The sequence below is a fragment of the Diachasma alloeum genome, unplaced genomic scaffold (genome assembly GCF_001412515.2).
Source record: "Diachasma alloeum isolate Michigan unplaced genomic scaffold, Dall2.0 Dall_scaffold_00277, whole genome shotgun sequence".
NCBI lineage: Eukaryota > Metazoa > Arthropoda > Insecta > Hymenoptera > Braconidae > Diachasma > Diachasma alloeum.
The window spans coordinates 1,408,722-1,429,447 of NW_021680416.1; the positions used below are offsets into that span (position 1 = coordinate 1,408,722).

The 20,726-nt window shown below is 35.1% G+C and overlaps 1 protein-coding gene across 1 annotated transcript in view; it reads right to left on the reverse strand.

Moving 5' to 3' along the window:
* Window positions 1-20,726, reverse strand: part of LOC107038111 (neural-cadherin) — a 184,098-nt gene that overhangs the window by 138,491 nt on the left and 24,881 nt on the right. The window contains exons 13-15 of the mRNA XM_029126109.1: window positions 15,399-15,600; window positions 13,278-13,460; window positions 12,231-12,420 (exon numbers count right to left, since the gene is read on the reverse strand). Coding sequence (XP_028981942.1) covers window positions 12,231-12,420; window positions 13,278-13,460; window positions 15,399-15,600 — 575 coding nt within the window. The remainder of the gene's footprint in view (window positions 1-12,230; window positions 12,421-13,277; window positions 13,461-15,398; window positions 15,601-20,726) is intronic.

Sequence of the window (20,726 nt, forward strand, 5' to 3'; positions counted from 1 at the left end):
CCCCCCCCCCCTCCCCCGGAACATTAAGTGCTTCACCAACCAAAAGTTTATCTTCCCGAGAGGTATTACCACCCGCAGAAATAAACTAAAATCGATTGAAAGTGATACTGGGTCAAACGAAAGGGGGCAACATAGGTACTTCAAATATTTCTCGCATGTGAATTGCCTTTTGCCAGTACGTACGTAAATTCTCGAGTGCGTTTAGCTAGGGATTAATTTTATGGTCACAGAGTTTATGGTTTTTCCAATACACCTCGAACTCTATCTGTGAAATCGAATGCACATACATTTGTGAGAGCCCTCATTCAGGAAACCTCTCTCAGTTTTGCAGTTAACGAGAGAATCCTCGCTAAATCGCACGCACTGTTTCAACGAATTGTAACTGATATTTGTTTACAATCGAAGGTACTTGTTCCTGTTTGGAGTTTGAAATCTGGAACCAATATTGAGTTTCGCTCGTTTGAATTGCGATTCGAATGTCGTTACAACGTTTTACATTGTCCTTCGTCTCGTTTTTCCGGTGATAAAAATTCTGTCACGTGTGGGGGTTAAACTCTTCTCCCCTATATTTGTCTCTTTCATCTCGTTTTTTGTTCACATAAAAACCAGGGATTGATTGTGACAGGGGGACTCGGGCTTTTTCTCGCATTTCGGAAAAATAAATCGAGAGCAATTATGGGACGACGGAAATACGATAGGGTTATCGGGGATCAAGTGGTGGGGATTATATTCGAGGCGCAATGCTTTGGATGAATGAGTATCGTGTTCAGGACGCAGTTGTTTGACTTCTCGAGGGGTCGTTTCGGTTACTATAGGGATTGTTGAATATTGGAAAAGAATTCTTAATTATGTTCAAGGACTTCTGCCTTTGTTGCTGAAAAAATCGTTTTCAATATTTCTGTTCACTACACTGAGAGGAAAACAAACAAATCTTCAAACGAGTTTTGCTTGGGCCAACTAAATTGTTAGTTGAGAACTACCAAAACAATAATTCGGGAGTGAAATGGTAAAACGGTTTAAGTCTACTCATCTCCCGGTTGAGTTTTTGAGGAATATTTCCGAATCTAAGGGAGATAGCGAAATTTTTGTCACTACATTTATTGTAGCACTTAATCGGCTCTACAAAAAAGGTTATTACAACTATTTTGCTATCTCCTTTAGATTCCGAGATATTCATCGAAAACTGGTCAATAGTCAAAATTGACTTATACCATTTTACCACTTCGCTACTGAAAAGGAGAATCTTTCTTAATGATATTCAAAGACTTTTGCTTTTGTTTCTGACGAAATTATTTTCAAAATTTGTATTTGGATGCTAGAGCTTCTATTCAATTTTTTTTTTGAAAACACTAGTGAAAAATTTTGTGCTGAAAGTTTTGGCACATTTCTTGGAAATTTTTATCATATTATAGCTTCCCTAAAATTTCAAAGAATTCCATAATCAAAATTTCACAATTTGATGGCAAAATCGATGAAAACTGTCAATATCATTTGAATCATTCTAATAAAATTATTTGAAATTATAGAGATTTAGATAAATATATTGTCCAATTTTCAATAAATTGAAATTTACATAAGTTGGGACTCAATATTCATGTCGTGATTGAAAATTCAAATAAACTGCGAAATTCTCTTTTTTCTGCTGGGGTTATATTGAATTTTCAGTGAAATTTGAAATTTCATGATTTTTCCGCACCTAAATTGAATTCAGTGTTACCCTCCCGAATATTACTACTAAACTGCCCACGAAATTTCAATTTTATTCCAACAGTGTAGAGGTGAATATTCGACGTTGAGGACCGTCGTACCTCCATCAACCAAGTTGAAAATATGACAAAATTAGTTAAAAAGAAATCTTATTCTGTTTAATAAAATGAAATAAACCATGAATTTTGCATGACAGAAGGAAATAATGGGCAAAATAACCATTCGCAAGCATTTTGCTAATTTACTAGCAAAAATAGCTATACTATATGCAGTACAAGAGCAATTCCTCGCTTGATTCAATTTCAAAGAGACTATTCTTGATTCAAAAATAACTCAATTCACGAATTCCAAATGTCAATGTTGTTGAGATCAAAAACTTTCATTGTTGATTGAAGGATTGAGTATTAATGGAAAAAGACAGAAAAATTGTCAAATCAACCATAAAAGTCTCATCATTCTCAAATGAAGAATATTAATATTCCTCGAGGAATGATCATTCAAGAATGCAAAATATGAATAATTCGAACTTTCCCCCTTGAAATTAAATAAAGTATTCGTGACGGGAAATGAGCTATCTCAAGTCGTTCCACCAATTTGAAGAATATTTCAGAATATTCTTCGTCTGAAAATTACCCCAATCCTCAAATGTAGAGAAAAATCATTGGAGTGCGAAAATTATAATTTATTCTCGCTTGATTCAATTTCAAAGAGACCATTCTTGATTCAAAAATAACTCAATTCACCAATTCCAAATATCAATGTTGTTGAGTTCAAAAACGTTCATTGTTGATTGAAGCGTTGAGTATTGGTGGAAGAAGAAAGAAAAATTGTCAAATCAACCATAAAAGTCTCATCATTCTCAAATGAAGAATATTAATATTCCTCATTCAAGAATGCAAAATATGAATAATTCGAAGTGTGAACTTTCTCCTTGAAATTAAATAATAAAGTATTCGTGACGGAACGTGAGCTATCTCAAGTCGTTCCACCAATTTGAAGAATATTTCAGAATATTCTTCGTCTGAAAATTACCCCATTCCTCAAAAGCAGAGAAAAATCGTTGGAGTACAAAAATTAACGAAGGTGGTGGAGAATTGGTCCGGAGATGTATCGACGGTAATACATAATTGCTAGCGGGTCCAACTCTCTTCTCCAGTTTCCCGAGTTTATTTGAAACCGGTAATAACATTGTATACTACTCCCAATGGGAAACTAGCTTCTTAGAAACATCCAATTTCCTCTCCTTGGCTCCTTTATAGTTCCATTGATTCTTTTTTTCCATTTTTCAAGTCAACGTTTTTCCGTTCCCCCTCGTTTCAAATATTTCTACCTGGCTGGAGTCATGTACAGATACTCCGATCTTCGGGGAGAAATTACTTTTTAACTGAATATTTTTCTTGGAAGAGATAACTTTCCTGCGTTTTTTTATTTCTTATTTTGTTTATAGACTTTGGAGTCTTTGAGAGTTCTATTAACGGTCATATTATAATTTCCAGCATTGTTAGTTTGAGTTGAATTGTTGGGGATTTTATCATATGGTGACAGTAAAAAAATTCCCCCACCCCCCTGAAATTTCAGTTCAATTATTATTGCAAGACAAGTGAGAAATTGCTTTAATTTTGCATGTCGTATAATTATTTTTGCTAATAAATTATCAATATACTTCCGAATGGTTATTTTGCGCATCATTTTCGTCTATCATGTTTAATCCATTGTTTATTTCATTTTATTGAATTGAATAAGATTTTTGTTCAACTAATTTTGTCAGGTATTCAACTTAGTTGAATGTTATCATCATCATTATTCTCATTATCCCTTTCTTCTACACAACCGATTGTCTTTTTTACGGTTCTACCCCTCGAGGGTGCAAATAAGGGTCACGAGAGTCAGAATCAGAGTCCTAAGGGTCAGGATAAGAGTCACAAAGCTCAGATTAAGGGTCACAAGGGTTAGAATAACGGTCACGAGGGTTCAAATAAGGGTAACAAGGGTCAAATTAAGGGTCATAAGAGTCAGAATAAGGGTCATGAGGATCAAATTAAAGGTCATGACGGTCAGAATAAGGGTCACGAGGGTTCAAATAAGGGTAACAAGGGCCAAATTAAGGGCCTAAATAAGGGTAGCAAGGGGCAAATTAAGGGTCATAAGAGTCAGAATAAGGGTCATGCCGGTCAGAATATGGGTCACGAGGGTTCAAATAAGGGTAACAAGGGTCAAATTAAGGGCCTAAATAAGGGTAACAAGGTTCAGATTAAGGGTCTAAATAAGGGTCACAAGGGTCAGAATAAGGATCATGGAGGTCATATGGGGGTCATATAGGGATCACATGAGCAGGGGGCATAGCCCCCTAGTAATAAACATTATCTATAAAAAACATGACGACAATCATAGGAAAAACCTGTTCCCTCAAGATATATCTTGAAGATGTTCAACAGTTTGCACTCATCTCCCCCACGCCGCCATTTCCATTAAAATAATCCCTTCAATTTTTGTAATTTATCTTCATCAAAAACTCAAGATATTACTCCGTAAATGGGATTTCTTCCTCTCCCCACAACGTGACGAGACAGGCTGTCATGAGGAGGCTTTCGATGATGCCCTCCACCTTGATAAATCTAATTTATATAGTATGCATTGTGCACCATAAAAATACGACAACAGATACAAATTACATGGCGTGTAACGTCATGTATACACTGTACAGATATTTTTACCCTGAAAAGAATGGCAACGCTTCAGACAGTTTTTGTGAATATACGAATATCAGAAGTGAAATCCACTTTTTCCAAGTGGCAGTCCCCAGACAGCAGCTAAATTTTACCTCGTTGAATATAAATCTGAAATTCGATATTCCCCCATGTGATCGTCACGTGCAAAGAATCCTCTGACAATCGCCAGCAGTGTCATCAATTTTTCAACTGAAAGTAACGCCCGAGCGATCCACCCTCCAGATATATATTCCATCAGTCTTTTAAATTTTTCTTTTATTTCTTTATTTTCATTTTGAAATGTCTGGAGTTAAAAAATAGAATGAGAATTGAGTAAATAGAGTGGTGCCATTCATTTCCCGAGGGGTGAGGCGGTGGGGAGGGGGATAAACAAGGGGACTAAAGTATGAAAGATACAGAAAGTTGGAGGATTGGATGGAACTCGTTCGAGTGTACAATGAATTATCGAACGATTTTCTGTATGCAGAGATAGTTTCACCAAGTATTTTGCAGTGAAGAAGAAATTCTAGGAAATTGTTTGAATGGCTGAGGCTGAGTAATTTGTCATCAGATTTAGTAGTTTAAGGGGGTACGGTTGTCGAAGGATTGGACGTTTGTTGCATTAATGAATTCATTTTGTTTTGAAGCGAATTCATTTGGTGGATTAAGTTCAATGATCCTACGCTCGTGTAGCTAAGGTGAACACATCATTAGTTCAATGTTTCTATTGAAATGGGTGTAAAACTGCCTCGAGTCGAATTATTGGACCTGACAAGTTCTACTTAGGTCTTTCCGTTCAAAACATAGAAGCCTCCTAAACGGGAGATAACTAGAATAATTCAGCCGTCGTCTTTGGACTTGCGCTAATTCAGAAACTGGTGCACTGATAGAACGGATTAGTTATTAATGAATGGATTTTGGTTGGAGGTTAGGATCTATTCGGTCCCACCAAATGTTCATTCGTTAATAGTTAACGAATGTACATTTGAGGAGCCTTGTTTGACTTGACTTTCGCCATTCAAGTGAACCATTCGTTAAGGATGTTCGACACCCTTTTAGCCAAAATTGACGTTGTTTTCATTTTTCTGGCAAATTATCGATGGGAGTGACGTGAAAAAATATAACGATTTTGTGGTTTGTCATTCTTTAATGGCTCACGAAGTTGCGTAGTGGTGCGATAATTTTCATGCGTTTTTTCTACAGTTTTGTGATTCTTTTTAAAAGTTTAGAGAAAACGCAGGAAAATGTTCGCACCACCTTAAAATTTCGTCAGTCATTAAATAATGACAAAACGCAAAAACGTTATATTTTTTCACGTCAATTCCATCATAAGTTTGCCAGAAAAATTAAAAAAACGTGAATTTTGGCAGAAAGGGTGTAGAACATCCTTAAAATTGAACGAATATTCATTTGGTCATATTCAACTCTACCATTCGTTAATAGTTAACGAATCTCGTTTGGAGTAAATGAATCATTCTATCAGTGTGAGTTTGTCAAAATTCGTCAGAAGTCGTCTTTCGAAAATAATTTGAAATACTCAAAACCCATCTACTATATGTAGAGATAGTGTCCCCAAGTATTTTACAGCAAATAATAAATTCTAGGAAATTGTTTGAACGGTTAAAGCAGACTAATTTGTCATTAGATTTAGTCATGTAAGGGGTTACGTTTGTCCAGGTATTGGATATTAGTTGGATTAATGAATCTACCTTGTTTTCGAGCAAATTTATTTGGTAGATTGCTGCATTGGATGGCGGAAAGCAAAGGGAAGTAATTTTGGGGGAAGGTTCATTGAATTGTAGAGAAAATCCAGTGGTATTAGGTTTATCAGTGGTTTGAGGTCAAGGGAAATTACAAAGGGTGTTTAATTGGGCAGATAACTCACATCGAGTTGACGGATGACACGCAGACTGTTTTGTAAATCCATCTCAGACGAGATTTATGAGGATTTGTTGAATGTTTTCTCTCGAGGACAAAACATTGAAAAAAATATCTTGTCTCGGCAGAGAGGGTTTTCCCAAGTATTCTGCAGTAAATGGGAAATCTTAGAAAGTGGTTTCAATGTTGAGAATGGTTGAGACAGAGTAATTTGTCAGCGGGTTTAATAATTCAAGGGGTTATGAATTACGAAAACTTGATTAATAAATTAATCATGTTGTCGAGTAAATTTATTTAGTGGATTAATGAATTGGATTGAGGAAAAATAGGAGAAATGATTACGTAGGAAATTTATTAAAACCGCCAACTCCCATGTGACTCATACATGACCCCCATATGATCCGCACATGACACCCATATAGTTCCTATATATATGATCTTCATGACCCTTATTTGGACTCTTCTTCTGACCCTTAATCTGACCCTTGTGGCTCTTGATTTTGTGACCCTTTTGACACTAGTTTGGACCCTAAACCTTACCCTTGAGACTCTTAATCTGAGCTTTGTGGCTCTTAATTTGGTGACCCTTGTGACACTAGTTCGGACCACAAAGTTTACCCTTTTGATCCTTAGTCTGAGCCCTTGTGACCCTTAATCTGACCCTTGTGATCCGTATTGCGACCCTCATTACCCTTAATCTGACCCCCATGATGTTCATTCTAGCCGTTGTGACCCTTATTCTGGCCCTCGGGACCATTATTCTGATCCTCGCGACCTTTATTCTGACCCTCGTGACCCTTATTTTGTCCTTCATGACCCTAATTTTTTTAGGCATAAAATCCATCTTTGGTAAAATTTTGAATATGAATAATTTTTTTTAGGATTCCGAACAAATGATTTTTATCATGGAAAATAGATTGTTTGTAAATTATTCATAGTAACTGCTCGTAGTTTAAAAAAAATGCAATTTTTATATTATTTCGTCAATCTTCCTCCAAAAGTAAATTTGCTCATTTTTTTCAGATTTTTAAAATGTTTTCTAACGGTTCAGTATCGAGATTCGAATTCAGACCAACAAAGTTTAAATAATAAAATCATTGTAAATGATGATGTTCGACTACAAAAGTAGAAAGGCATTTTACCAGAGACGTGTACTGAATCTCCAGTTAAATATTAATATTCACTGGACAATCTATGAGATTCCTTAGTGGTTTAAACTCAACATAAATTTGAGAGGGAATTAAGTTACCCAGACTAGTCGCTTCGAGTGTAGAATAACACGCAGATTATCTCGTAAATGTCTCAGGAAAGAGGGATTCCTTAGAACTCGACAATACAAACTACTCGGGCAGATATACTTTAATGAATTCTCCTAAAACGAAATGATGAGCGCATTGTTTTCTGAAAATCCCAGAAATTAGGCGTTCACAAAACAATGCACATCATCTTCAGACCTATCTTCGCTCGCAATTCCACTGTAAAATTGATTCTGTCTATTAATTTCTGCAGAAAGAAATACGAGATATTTATATTCAGTGGAGTTTTCAGTAACTCCATCAGTGGTTTAAACTCAGAAGGAGTCCCAAAAGGGATTTAATTGTGGAAATCATCCACAACTCCGTTTAGAGAATGATCTGTATATATTTCAGTTACGAATAATTTGATAAGGAACACTTTCCCTGAAACAAATCAAGATATATTTCACATTTTCAAAATTAGACTCGATTCGTCCAAATTGCACACTGTTAAAAAGATTCGGCTGAATTTTCCTTGTCAAACCCGGAAATTTTTATCATGTTTAATTTTCACTGACATTTCAGAGAATTTTGTCATTGAAAAATCAAATATTCCATTGAATTTCTGTTCGGATGATCTGAAAGTCAATAAAATATTTTATTTTTCAGTTCAACTACTCCGCGAAAATTCGGAAAATTCAGGGAAAAATTGAAAAATCGTGTCATTTGTTTTCTGAATACTCATGTTCCACTGAAAATTTAATCACGTTGTGAAATTTTCGTTTTACGCCCACTGAAAACTCATGAATTTCCTTGAATTCTACCTAAAACTTGAAATTTCAGGAACATTTTTCCTCTAAATCGCATTCAATGTCACTTGCATGAGAATTACTACCATATGTTCCATAAAATTTCGAAAAATGTCTAACAGTATATTATTTGGTCGGGAGATATTGATTGGAGATGATCAATTCTACACGGAAAGAAACAAAATTATGTTTTACTATGAAAACAAAGTAATTCTTAATATGAGAAATAAAATGCAGGATCCTACCCGCCACACTCGTAAATTTACTATTTAATACAGTAATTTTGAGAATAAATGAAAAACTGAAACGTGCCGCATGGAAAATGCGGCTGATAAAATTAAAATATGATGGAGTGTGTTGGAAAAATGACAGTTGAACATAATAAAAATTGAGAGGCGGTATAGTAGAAAATGGCAGCATAAATTTAAATTTTCAATTGCCACGAGTAAAATTTAGGAGGATGAACATGAATTTTTACTTCGTCGATTAAAAAAATATTCTCTCCCCCTTTCAAAACGAATATGCGCGGAAGAGGACGAGGGAGAGGGGGATTTTTTGAATAACCAAAGTGAAACCACATTTAATCTTCTCTATCATCCTTGAAAATTATTATCAATAATTTTGCTCCACGTATATACATTCTGAAAAAGAGAAGGGGGAGAGAAGAAGGATTGAATTTTTTAGAATTACAGAATCCGCCACCCGGGCCGTTGCGTGGTCGACGGAGGGAGGGGATTCCAAGAATTGAAAACAATGAACGCTCTCGTCGTCCGCTGGAGTTTTTACTAGTCAACATAGTAATTTCTGCTATTTCCTCGAGGAAAATGTAGGAAGCGTGAGAATATAAACTAAAGTTTTAAATCGTAAGAAAAAATTGCAATTTAACACAGTAAAAATTCCTACGATTTGAGTAATTTCTCGTCGTTCAATAGCAAAAATTGGTAAAAAATAAAGCGTTTTTAACACGTTTGAAAATTTTTTTTTCGTCCGTGCGTTTATCACTGTTTTGTCCATTAAAAATTACTATGTTGAATCGTACGAAATGGAATTCACATCGCAAACGGTCGGTTAAAATAAATCAAATTTTCAATTTTTTCCGGTCTGATTCTCGATTACTATGTTCGCATAGTAATTTTTAAATCTATACTCTCTTCGTGCAGAATTATCAATATTTACCCAAAAATTAATCAACTTTTCCAACATAACACAATTTCCATAGTTCAATTCCCCCAAAATAATTCACAACGTCAAAGATTTAATTTCGCCAGTTTCGACAGGACCTAACAACCCCCCGAAATAACTCGACTCCGTTAATTTTTATCCCCCAAAATTGCAATATAAAGCTCAGTGAACATGAACATCGAGAGGTTAAGTGGAAAGTTATCTTTGGTCCGTTGAATTCCAACCGTTGGAACTTTGAATTTCCGAAATTTCATAGCCAAGAATATATGGGTAGTGGGGTTTATAGCATATAACGATAGCATAGGAAACTCAGACAGAAAATGACACCAACAACGAAAGTTTCTCCCATGAAACTCGTACTTCCCGGGGAGCTGAGTAAATCCAGTTCGTCGAGGAATTAGCACAAATCCCGGGGGAGGTGTCCGTGTTACGAGAAAATTTTCAATGTGAAAGTGACTCACGAGCTTGTGCGCAATCTACCCCTCCACTTCACCACTTTTTTTTACTGTTTATACAACAGGCGAAACAGGGATGCATATATTCTCTAATGAATTTTTTCCATTTATTTCCCTTTTTCATCACAATTTTCTAGCTGCCTGTATTGAGGGACAACAGTTGATAACAAGTTACAAAATGTAATTTGAAATAAATGAGGAAAAATTACTGGGAAATTTAATTTTGAGGGGAAAAATCGATGGGGATTAAATTACTGGAGATTGCTTCTTCGGGTATAATGATGGCATCAATAATGCAGAATCTTCGAGAAGAAAATGCGATGAAATGTTCATATTGGAAGATCGCTTGACTTCGTAATTGGAAGGTTTAGTTGAACAAGTGATTCCGGGCAATTGAAAATACTGGTCGATGAAATGAAAATTCGTCCAGAATTATCTCCTGATAGTTCATGGAGTAGAATAGTTCATGGACGATTCGTAAAACTGTTATCAGACGTGTGAAAAAATTGAATGAAAAATGAATTTTCGATGGAATTTTATGAGATGTTGATAACAATTCCGTTAGAATTGTGCACCCAGAGAAATAACGCATTTAAAACGAATAAAGTCGTGTTTTTATTCCAAAGGAGATGTTCTAATTTCATGAAATAAACAACGATTTCATTCTGAATTAGTCGTCTTGATTTGGATTAGAGAAACATTCGTTTCTGAAAAAAAAAATTCATTTGACGTGAATGAAAACTTAAATAAAAATCAATTTAGAGTATCAGCAATAGTTTTATTACTGAACGACCATTTCTCTGGGTGTATCGACTTTTTTCTACAACATATCTATCAAAAGATTGCACATTAAAGGATATAATTGTCAATAAAATTCCAATGAATATTCTATTAAATTTTTTTCGCACATGTATCAATTTTTAATTTAGTTCTTTCAGTATTTCACTGTAGATTTGTACGCAATCGTTAAGAATATTCATTACCTCCATCAAATCCCATCACCTAATAATTTTTTTACATTTAAGGGGAGACTACTATGAGTTTTAACAGTCGCGGACTATTTCAATGAGATTTATCATGCATTGAAGATCAATTATATATGCCTAATTGTTCCTTTGCCCTGCAGACGCTTGAAGTGTTAAAAATAGTCCAGAGCCTGCAATTAATGAACTATTCTACATGGATGGCGCAATTTTTTACATAAAAAAAATTAAATTAGCTGTCTAGGAGTCGAATTTCAAAAAACTCGCTCGTAATTATTATTGTACACATTTTTTTTCTAAGTTTGAAAAAAAACCTCTGTAGCTCAAAAATTAAAGGCCCTTGTTTTTTGAACATTTTAAGCATCTGTGGAGCCAACGAACAATAAACAATTGATATTTTTGCACTAATTATTCGTTTTTGGAAATATATAATCGATTTCCACTGGAATTTCATACGAAGTCTATAACAATTGCGTTAGAATTGCATTTCAATCAAAATGTTTCAATTTCATGAAATAAACAATGGTTTCATCCCTAACTAATAAACAAATTCTTCATTGGAATTAAAGAAACATTCGTTTTTACTCAAAAAGCTCTTTATTTGACGTGAATGAAAACGTCAATAAAAATCAAGTTCAAGTATCAACAAAAGTTCTATTACCAAACAACTATTTGTCTAGGTGTATCAACTTTTTTCTACAAAATATCGAAAACATAAATTTCAATAGAGTTCCAATAAATATTCTATTAAATTTGTTAACTCATATTCCGTCACTTTAGTAATTCATGTTTTTTCAGTTTTACTGTCGATTTGTACGCATTCATTAAGAATACTCATTACCTCCATCAAAACCCAACTCCTGATAATTTTCTTCAAACATTGTCCAACAAATTCCAGCCATTCATCCTAAATAACTAATGAAAAAGGTCTGGACAATCCCATTTGGCGTAAAAAAAATTGAATTGGAATCAACTATTGAACGTTGGCTCGTCGGACATAACGATGTTCTCAATAATGCACCAGAATTCTCCAGTACCCTAGGAACTTTAATCAATAATGCATGGGATTTTGTATTCCCCGGAGAAGAATCATAAGGATGGGATAAAAGTGCATACGATGCATATATTGGAACAAAACCGAGTCCACACATGGACCTGGCCAACTGCAGTATTAAAAAAGTACCAGTGAGTACATGACTCCACATTACATGAGAAGAGGGCAAGAGTGTGGAGTGTAAAAAGAGGGAAAATAGGAGGAGAAAAATGCACTAACCTGAATTTGGCTGGCCGTTGCTATTTGGTCGAGCAGATGGGGCACCGTCTCTGGCTTCAACTTCCAGCGCGTAAGCCCCTTGTTTTTCCCGATCGAATACTATCTTTGTAAATATCTCGCCTGATTCACGATTTATTTCGAAGTAGTCTTTTCCCTCGTTTCTACTGCTGTTTACGACGTAGTAGGTGACCTGGAATGAAAAATTTTTTTATTAGTATTTTTCGAGAATACTGATGGGGAACGCTATATATTTTCCAGATTGGGTCTGCTTTATTTGCGTTTTATGAACGAGTTCAGGGGATTATACGCCATTAATGCAATGCATATTGCCCTGGGACTTTTATTTTTCAAATCATTTTTTTCGTCGAATATATCGTTTCGTTTGATGTCTGTGGAGGAATTTTTTTTTTATCGTTATTTTACATCGCTTCGACTCGGTTAGGGTATACTGCGATGATGATCAAGACTTTAAATGGTCAGATCGCACCATTCTGCCCGGCCGGGATTTGAACTCGGAACCTTTCGCATGTGAGGCAACGAACTTACCCACTGCGCCAAGCCACCGGGCTTGTGTCGAGGAAATGAAGTTGTTTGAATTGGGCAGTTTTTTTAAGTTGAAAGTATTTCTATTGACAAGATGAGAACAAATTTAACGCAACGATTTAAATAAATAACAAATAACATGGCCGTAAGAAATTCCTGTGGCCTGGAGTAAATTTATTCCACAATTAGACAGTTTTAGAATAATACTTCATAATTAGTGGTATTATTGGCAAATAATAATGAAACATTGATACAGCACGTTTTTTGGAGAAATACCTTCGATGAACTTTCGATCAAAGTTGATCGGTAGATTATTTTTATTTATTTCAATGCTTAACTGAGGATTTTCTTAAATGGGTTTGGCGCAACCGGGCCACCATTTGATAATGTATTTTCTCTAATAATGTTTCTTTTTTATCTTTGTATTTTTCGAGAATATTGATGGGGAGAGATATATAATTTTTTTTATACGTGTGATCAACACAATTTGTTATGAAAAATTACCTGATTGTTTGGAGATGTTCCATCCTTATCTATAGCATTCACCTGAGTGACCACGGTACCGATAGGCTCTCCCTCGAGAACAGTCTCCTGTTCTCCTTCAGTGAATAATGGTATCTCGTCGTTGACATCCTCTAAGACAATAGAAACTGTCGCCTCAGACGCCAGTTGTTGAGCACCGTTATTCTGTGCGATAAAACAGTAAACAAATATGTTAGTCGGAGAGTAAATATTTGAACGTGCAGGGTCGTTGTGAGGATTATGGGAGAGCAAATATCCTGGAGATGTTGGTGTGCTCCTCGGAGAATCAACAGATGTAAAAACTGCTCTTTCATACGAAAGGATGAACCAATTATGGACTATTCCACTTCAATAATGGGGATAAATTGAATTACATTCTGAACCGGATGTGGATAGAATTCAGCAGTGGAATTTTTATCAGTTTCAATCAACGTTGGGAATAAACGTCAATTAAATTTTACAAAATTGGAAGAGGTAACGAGTTCTCTGTTCGTACCAATTTATACGTTTGAACTCCAATTACCGATTGTGGGAAAAATTCAGCGATTTGAGAGATTTTGATGGTCACATGAAATTCAGTGGAAGCTGATGATAATGGGGAAGTGAAGGGGTTAAATCAATATTTCGATTTTTCATATCTTGATGAATATTGTAGCAGCTTTGTAATGAGGCTTTTTAGGAGAAAATGTCAACAGAAAATTTTGATTGGGGATTGGTCGGATATAACAAATGTCTTTTTACATTTCCCTCGGCTAAATTGATGTATTTTATTATACTGCTACATTTTTAACAGAAGGTTCACTCCGGGAAATTTGTTTTTCGTTTTTCGGGTAAAAAAAGAATTTTCCGCGTGATTTTTCTTTAGGAATCCGATTTTGTAGGTCAACTTTGCCTGCGCACGCTAAATATTAGAGATTAAATTTGTTTTGAATCGAAAAATGGGCTTAAAAAAATCTACAACGTAGTTTTTTTTTTAAATAGTTGTTTGAATATGATCACAAATTTTCGTTTCTTATTTATGAACAATGCGGAAGATACAGTTTTAAGTTTATTGGTCAACCAATGAAAGTTATTATTTTCATTGGATTGATTATGATCTCGAAATTTTTTATGAGCATCAACTAGAATGAGTGAATTCCCATAGAGTAATAAAAGACTAGATGTCTGAGGACCAATAAACATAGAGTTAACATCAATAAATGAAGTTTATACATAATAGTTAGACATTTTTTTTTCTCGAGATATTCATGACTTGCGCTGAATTCTGCAGTACAAATTCAATTTCAATTAATTCATTTTTCAAATCGAATTTCCTCAATTGAGAACAATACTCATAACTGTAAAATATTACTTTCCCCCTTCGTCTTAACATTAAAGAAGGGAACAAATTAAAAATTCAACGAGTAAAAGGCAAGAATTTTTGATTTCCTTAAAAAAAATTGATTTCATCTCTTCATTTTCGTTCTTTCTCCATAGGACATGTATAGAACATACTAGAAACTGATACAATAATTAAATAGCAACATATCATTGAAAATCAAAGCCTTTTTCCTTCAAAATGTCTTGATTTGGGCTGAATTTTTCAGTAAAAATTAAATTTTAATTAATTAATTTTTCAAACCGAATTCCTTCAATTAAGAATAATACTCATAACTGTAGAATATTACTCTCCCCGTTCGTCTTAACAATAAAGAAGGGAACAAATTAAAAATTCTTGCCTTTTACTCTTTGAATTTTTAATTTTCTTAAAAAAAATTGATTTCATCGTTTCATTTTCGTTCTCTCTCCATAGGACACGCATAGAATAGTGAAGTACCATTAAAAATGAAATTTCTTTGATAACTGATTTTCAGTAAATAAAAACATCAAAAGACTTTTTCCCTCAAAATCCTTCGATTTGGGCTGAACTTTTCGAATCGAATTCCTTTAACGGAGAATAATACCCATAACTTTGGAATATTACTCTCCCCCATCGCCTTAACTCAAAGCATGGAACGAGCTGAAAATGCAACGAGAAAAAGAAAAGAATTTTCAATCATCTTGATAAAAAATTCCTTTCATCTTTTCATCTCCTCTCCCTCCCCGAAATAAACTCAAACTTACCTCCACACGTATCGTCAAATTGTACTCCTTTATGCTCTCATAATCCAGTGGATGATTAACTTTTATATCAGCCCACGTAACATTATCCCTGGATAAAGTTTCCGATCGTTGTTGCAGATAGAACGTATGAAACTTGTTGGTCTGTGCAGTGGACCCCGGCATTAAGTGGTAAAATACCGTGGGATTATTTTCGATTCCCGAGCTGTGGGGGCATACGAAAAACCATATAAGTCACAAGCACCTGGTGTGTGGCCCAATAATCTCTCGTTTTCCACTCAATACTTTGTTGGGCCCTCAAAAAAAAAACGAAAAGAAAAAAAAAGTACGGAAACAGAAACGAGAACGAAAATTTCCCCTAGGGTATTCAGGTTATACCGTACAAAACTATGAGTATCATAACGGCTTTAACGAAAGATTCCATGCGAAACACGTCATAATGAAAAACTTATTTTACCAAAAAATCCTTCTAGTAATAATATAATAATGGATAACACATCTAATTTAATGAATTTACCTAGCGCACACGTCGCAACTCACTACTAAATTTATTTAATCAACTTTTTTCCCTTTAAACTCCTTCAAATTCCCCATTAATAATCATTTTAGACAAAAAACCTTCAATATCATTAAAACTGCCTCCATATCCTCTCGTTGTCGTTTCTTTCCTCGTTAATAGCTGTATTCTCTCCCACAGCACTCATAATCATCATACTACAACTCGTCGTGACTCTAGAAGTGAAATCTCTCATCTACCTAATTCATAAAAATAACTCGCAGGCGGCATGATCACTTAATCAATCCAATGCGTGTTCTATCCTCACCCACTACTCAATCCCACCATTTCATCCTTCAAATGAACCGATTCCCCCATATTTCCTCCACCGTATGCACGTGAAATTCCATAACTCCCATTTCAGTGTATCCCAGCGTATTATTCCATTAAAAATCATTGGAATTTATTCACTCTGTATTGATTAAAAAATAAAAACCGAACACGACGCACGACGAACGCTGTTACCCCCTCCATTCGTCAATTAACTAATTCCCTTATATCTTTATTTATTCTATCAATTTTGTCACCGATTTTGATTGAATCACTTGCCGCGAAAAACGAAATACAGGGAATTCATGGAATATGCACTCAGCTGTTATTTATTTATCCTGCAAACGTTCGGCGGACGTTCATGTTCGGCATGTAACCGACCGTGTTAAAATGCTTTCGTGTTTAAGTACATGTGTCAATCGTGTGTGATGTTAGTCGCTCAAGCGTGATATCACCGGTATGACTTATGCATTTGTGCGCGTACGTGTGTACATCTATCGTAAATATATATATTGATATATATCTACTGAAATTCATTAATATTATCAAGTATCAGTGGACTTTCCCTAGCTCTCACCATCCGTAGCCCGGGGGGCGCGATCAAGCGGAGGGGAATGCTTCCCCCACTGCGCGTGTGACTTCATGCGCGAGGGGGGAAGCCTCGCTGCGTTACAGCGTTCTCGCTTCGATCATCCCGTTCCCTCCCTCGCGTGGGCACGCCCCCTGCGCGCATGGAAGTGGTAATCCCTAGCTCATCGTTCTCGGACTTCCAAGCCCCGAATACCGAAAGCTGGGGAAAGTCCACTGTTATATATATTCACGTGGAAATAAGCGGAGGTGGAGAAGTTCCCTTGGCTAGTCAGAATTCATTATTCTCAACGGGATATTCAGTACGGAGGACAGATGAGAAAAAACCATAGCCCCACAGGTTTATTTTCGAACGTCTTGTTCTGTGCTTCGGAAAAATGAAATATTTTTTTATATTAAGTTGTCTGTGCCGCGAGGTTGTGATTGCACGGAGTTAATTTCACGTGTGTTTCATAGTCTCTCGTGCGCGTGATATTAATAGGCATCTCGTGACTGTCCTTTACTCAACCCCACTAATTATTGAAGGATACATGTGGCGCAGGGGAAGAAATTCTCAAAAATTAAGAATTTTACAGTTCATTCCAACCGAAAGCCCGAGAAATTTTATTTTTAATTGAACAAAAAATGACTCGTATTGCCCCTGAGTTTTCGAAATATGGGAACTACTGGGGTAATACGGTTTTTTTTGTTTTAAGTAAGAAAAAATTTTGGCTTTGTGATGGAAATTTTCGAAAATTTCTCCCCTATTTGTTTTTTATTTCCTTTTTCATATTTGAAATGTGTTCTTTTTCATTTTTCGTGTTTAATACTCGTGTGAAGGTGTTTGGGTCTGAGTAGTGTATTTATTAAAAATATTGCTCGTCCGGAAATCCCTATCAATGAATTCCATCCGGATTATTTCATTTTTCTCCTGCAAACTCATTAATTTCACATCAATATATAAGATTGAATTTCACAGCTATATCAATTCCCGGGAGAATTACGACAACGCGGACGTGTACTTTAGCTCATCCTATCATCTATTTTTTTTTCTGATAATAATTATGGTAAAAATAATGATGCTGGTTGAACAATTCACATTCGCGAATGAAAAAATCTCTCTCGGTTTCTAATTATTTCAATGTAATTAAACTCTTTTAATTTTTTTCATTAAACTCTACGTAAACCAACTACGGCCTTCGAAGACACTAAACTCAACGCAATTTAAGCAACTGACGAAACATGCCCAAAAATCAATTACGGCATTCAAAATATATGGTCGACGTTCTATTACTTGATGCAAGTTCTCTGCAAAAGGGTAGTAAAATGGATAACAAACGTATAGGTAATCTTTTCAACGTAGGAATAAGAAAAAATAATCAATTTGGATGGAATAGAAACATTTGGAAATTCTTCATGATGATAATCTCGAGGCATTGACTAAATAAAATGATAAAGGATTACACTGTTAAAAAAATTGTAATTTCAGGGACAGTTGTAACATTGAGTTCAATTAAGAGAAAAAAAGAATAATTTAATTTCCAATTTTAGTGAAAATTTAGTGAAATTTCAAATTCCAGAGCAACAAAAAGACGAGAATTCCCTAAACAACGTCAAATTTCCAATTAATTGACAATCAAGAATACATTGAGCTGAATTTTTCTAATAATTGTTAATTTTCATGGAATAAATAAACTAAAAATGATTTTTCCAGAAAATTTCCATTTTACAATTTCGAAAATCCCTGAAATTTCAGTAGAACTAAAAATTTTCAACAGTGCATCCGCAACTGATGATTGGACAGCAAATCATGAAAATAATACAATGAATCAATGACGTAAATGAAGTAAAATAAACAGGGTAATTCACTCGCATCAATTTCTCACTTGGCTACTACGTCCTTGCGGCATTCTTTCGCAACAGTATATCATTAATTATTTAATAAAACCGTAAACTCCCGGACGAACGGCACAAAGGATCGGCAGGCAGCACGCGTGAGAATAATTAATCAATTTGAATAAAGAAAAATAAAGAGTGATAAATGACATTGATAAAGAGTCAACTCAACGAAACCATGAAAAGAACGAAAATACTCTCTCAATTTTGAAAGATGCCAGTAATTACGTCAACGTAACTGAACCAAATAATTATTTTCAATTCTTGTAATTCATTGTTTTCATAAAAATTGGTATCAAAAGTTTCAAAAAATCAACGGGGATTCTCAGGAAGCATCTATTTCGAAGCATGCCCAAAAAATGTTTACGGCACACATATGTATTCGAACTAATGGGTCTCTGTATATATAATTAAACAAATTAATATACTTTGCGATCCGTCCGGCGCGCCACGAAAACATTATAATCTAGTTCATATGATAATTCTCAGCCTTTCAACAAATTTATTTTATTTACTGATAACTATTATTTTCATGTAATATATTTTTATTACTGTTTCGTCTTTTCAAAAAACGTGAGCAGGCGGTATAAAAGTCTCATGTCATCGCGAGGGAACGTAGTGACTGCTCACGTCGACGTTTCACTTACATCACATTAATTAATGAATAAATTAATTATTGAAAAACCGTCACGAGGAAAAATCAATGGACGTTCATCAAGAATGTTGAAATATTGAATAGTACAATGTAAAAATCTTATGTAAAAATACAACAAGAATTTATTCATCAAGTGGAAAAGCCACTGGGGCTTGATATTTCAATAATAAAGTAATTTCTCGAGACATAGATAATTCCTTGAATATAATTAAACGTAGAAAATCGTGAATAACAAAAACATCGAGGCGAGTCTTCGTGAACAGCCACACACCGATAAAGACGTGCATCGAAGTGGTAATTTGTGATGTTTCTTTCATAAACTTTATCATTATCTGTTTCATGTGCGTTGTGGTGTGTCAATGATCTGTTAGTGATTCGTTATGTTCGTGTTATGTCGGTGATTGAGTGACAAAAGTCAAATTTAATGAACGTAAAAATGAAAAAGAAAGGTTACTAACGAACATAAATATTGAATAGTGTTTGACATAATGATAAATCAAATTAAGGAAAATAAAAAACAAAGTGGAATCATCGTGAGGGGTGAAACATTCAGAATTATGCAAGAATATTTATTCTTTGAGTGACAAAGTTCAATTTCTCGACTTGTTCATCAAAATTCACTCTCGATCCAGAAATTGAAATTCTTAAACTGAAAAAATATTACTCTTGAGTGATCATAGGTTTTGACAATAAAATACTCTCGATAATTGAGTGCTTTCCATCCCCACACACAGAGAAATGATTTATCTGAATAAAGGCTTCCTTAATGTTTTATTTCGAAAGATAAATTTTGTTTTTTAAATGAACGCATGAATAGAAAATGCCGAAGAAAGTGTTCAATTTGATTCAAAAGCCTCATTTCTCTGATTCTATGATGTAAAGTATACATGTAAAGTGTAATATTATTGATAAATAATAATGTAAAATGTGTGGGTTTCGTACACAATATCAATTAACGTGCACAAGAACAATACTGCCACGAGATTTTTGCGTGCAGGGCGGGTTCGTGCAGCCGCACGGAGCATTAACAGTGTGACAGACCTGGCTTTAACAGACACAACTTTAGCCCCAACGGCCATGTTCTCTTTACAGTAGATCGGGCCATACACTACGTGGTCCCATACGGGCGGATTATTAGCACGGTCCACAACGTCAATCTGAACCTCCACGGTTCGCGACAAGGGCGGATAGCCCTTGTCTTGTGCCATCGCCTCCAGCTTGTATGTCTCGCGCTACACCACATACGTATAACAAATGGAAAAAGAAAAAAGAACGTCGTTAGTCTTGTCTAGTGCTCGTGACAGATTCTTAAAAACAAACTCATGGGAGTTGGTGGTTGGTGAATTTTTGTGGATTTTTTTTTGTTTTAAAATTTCATTTTTAACTT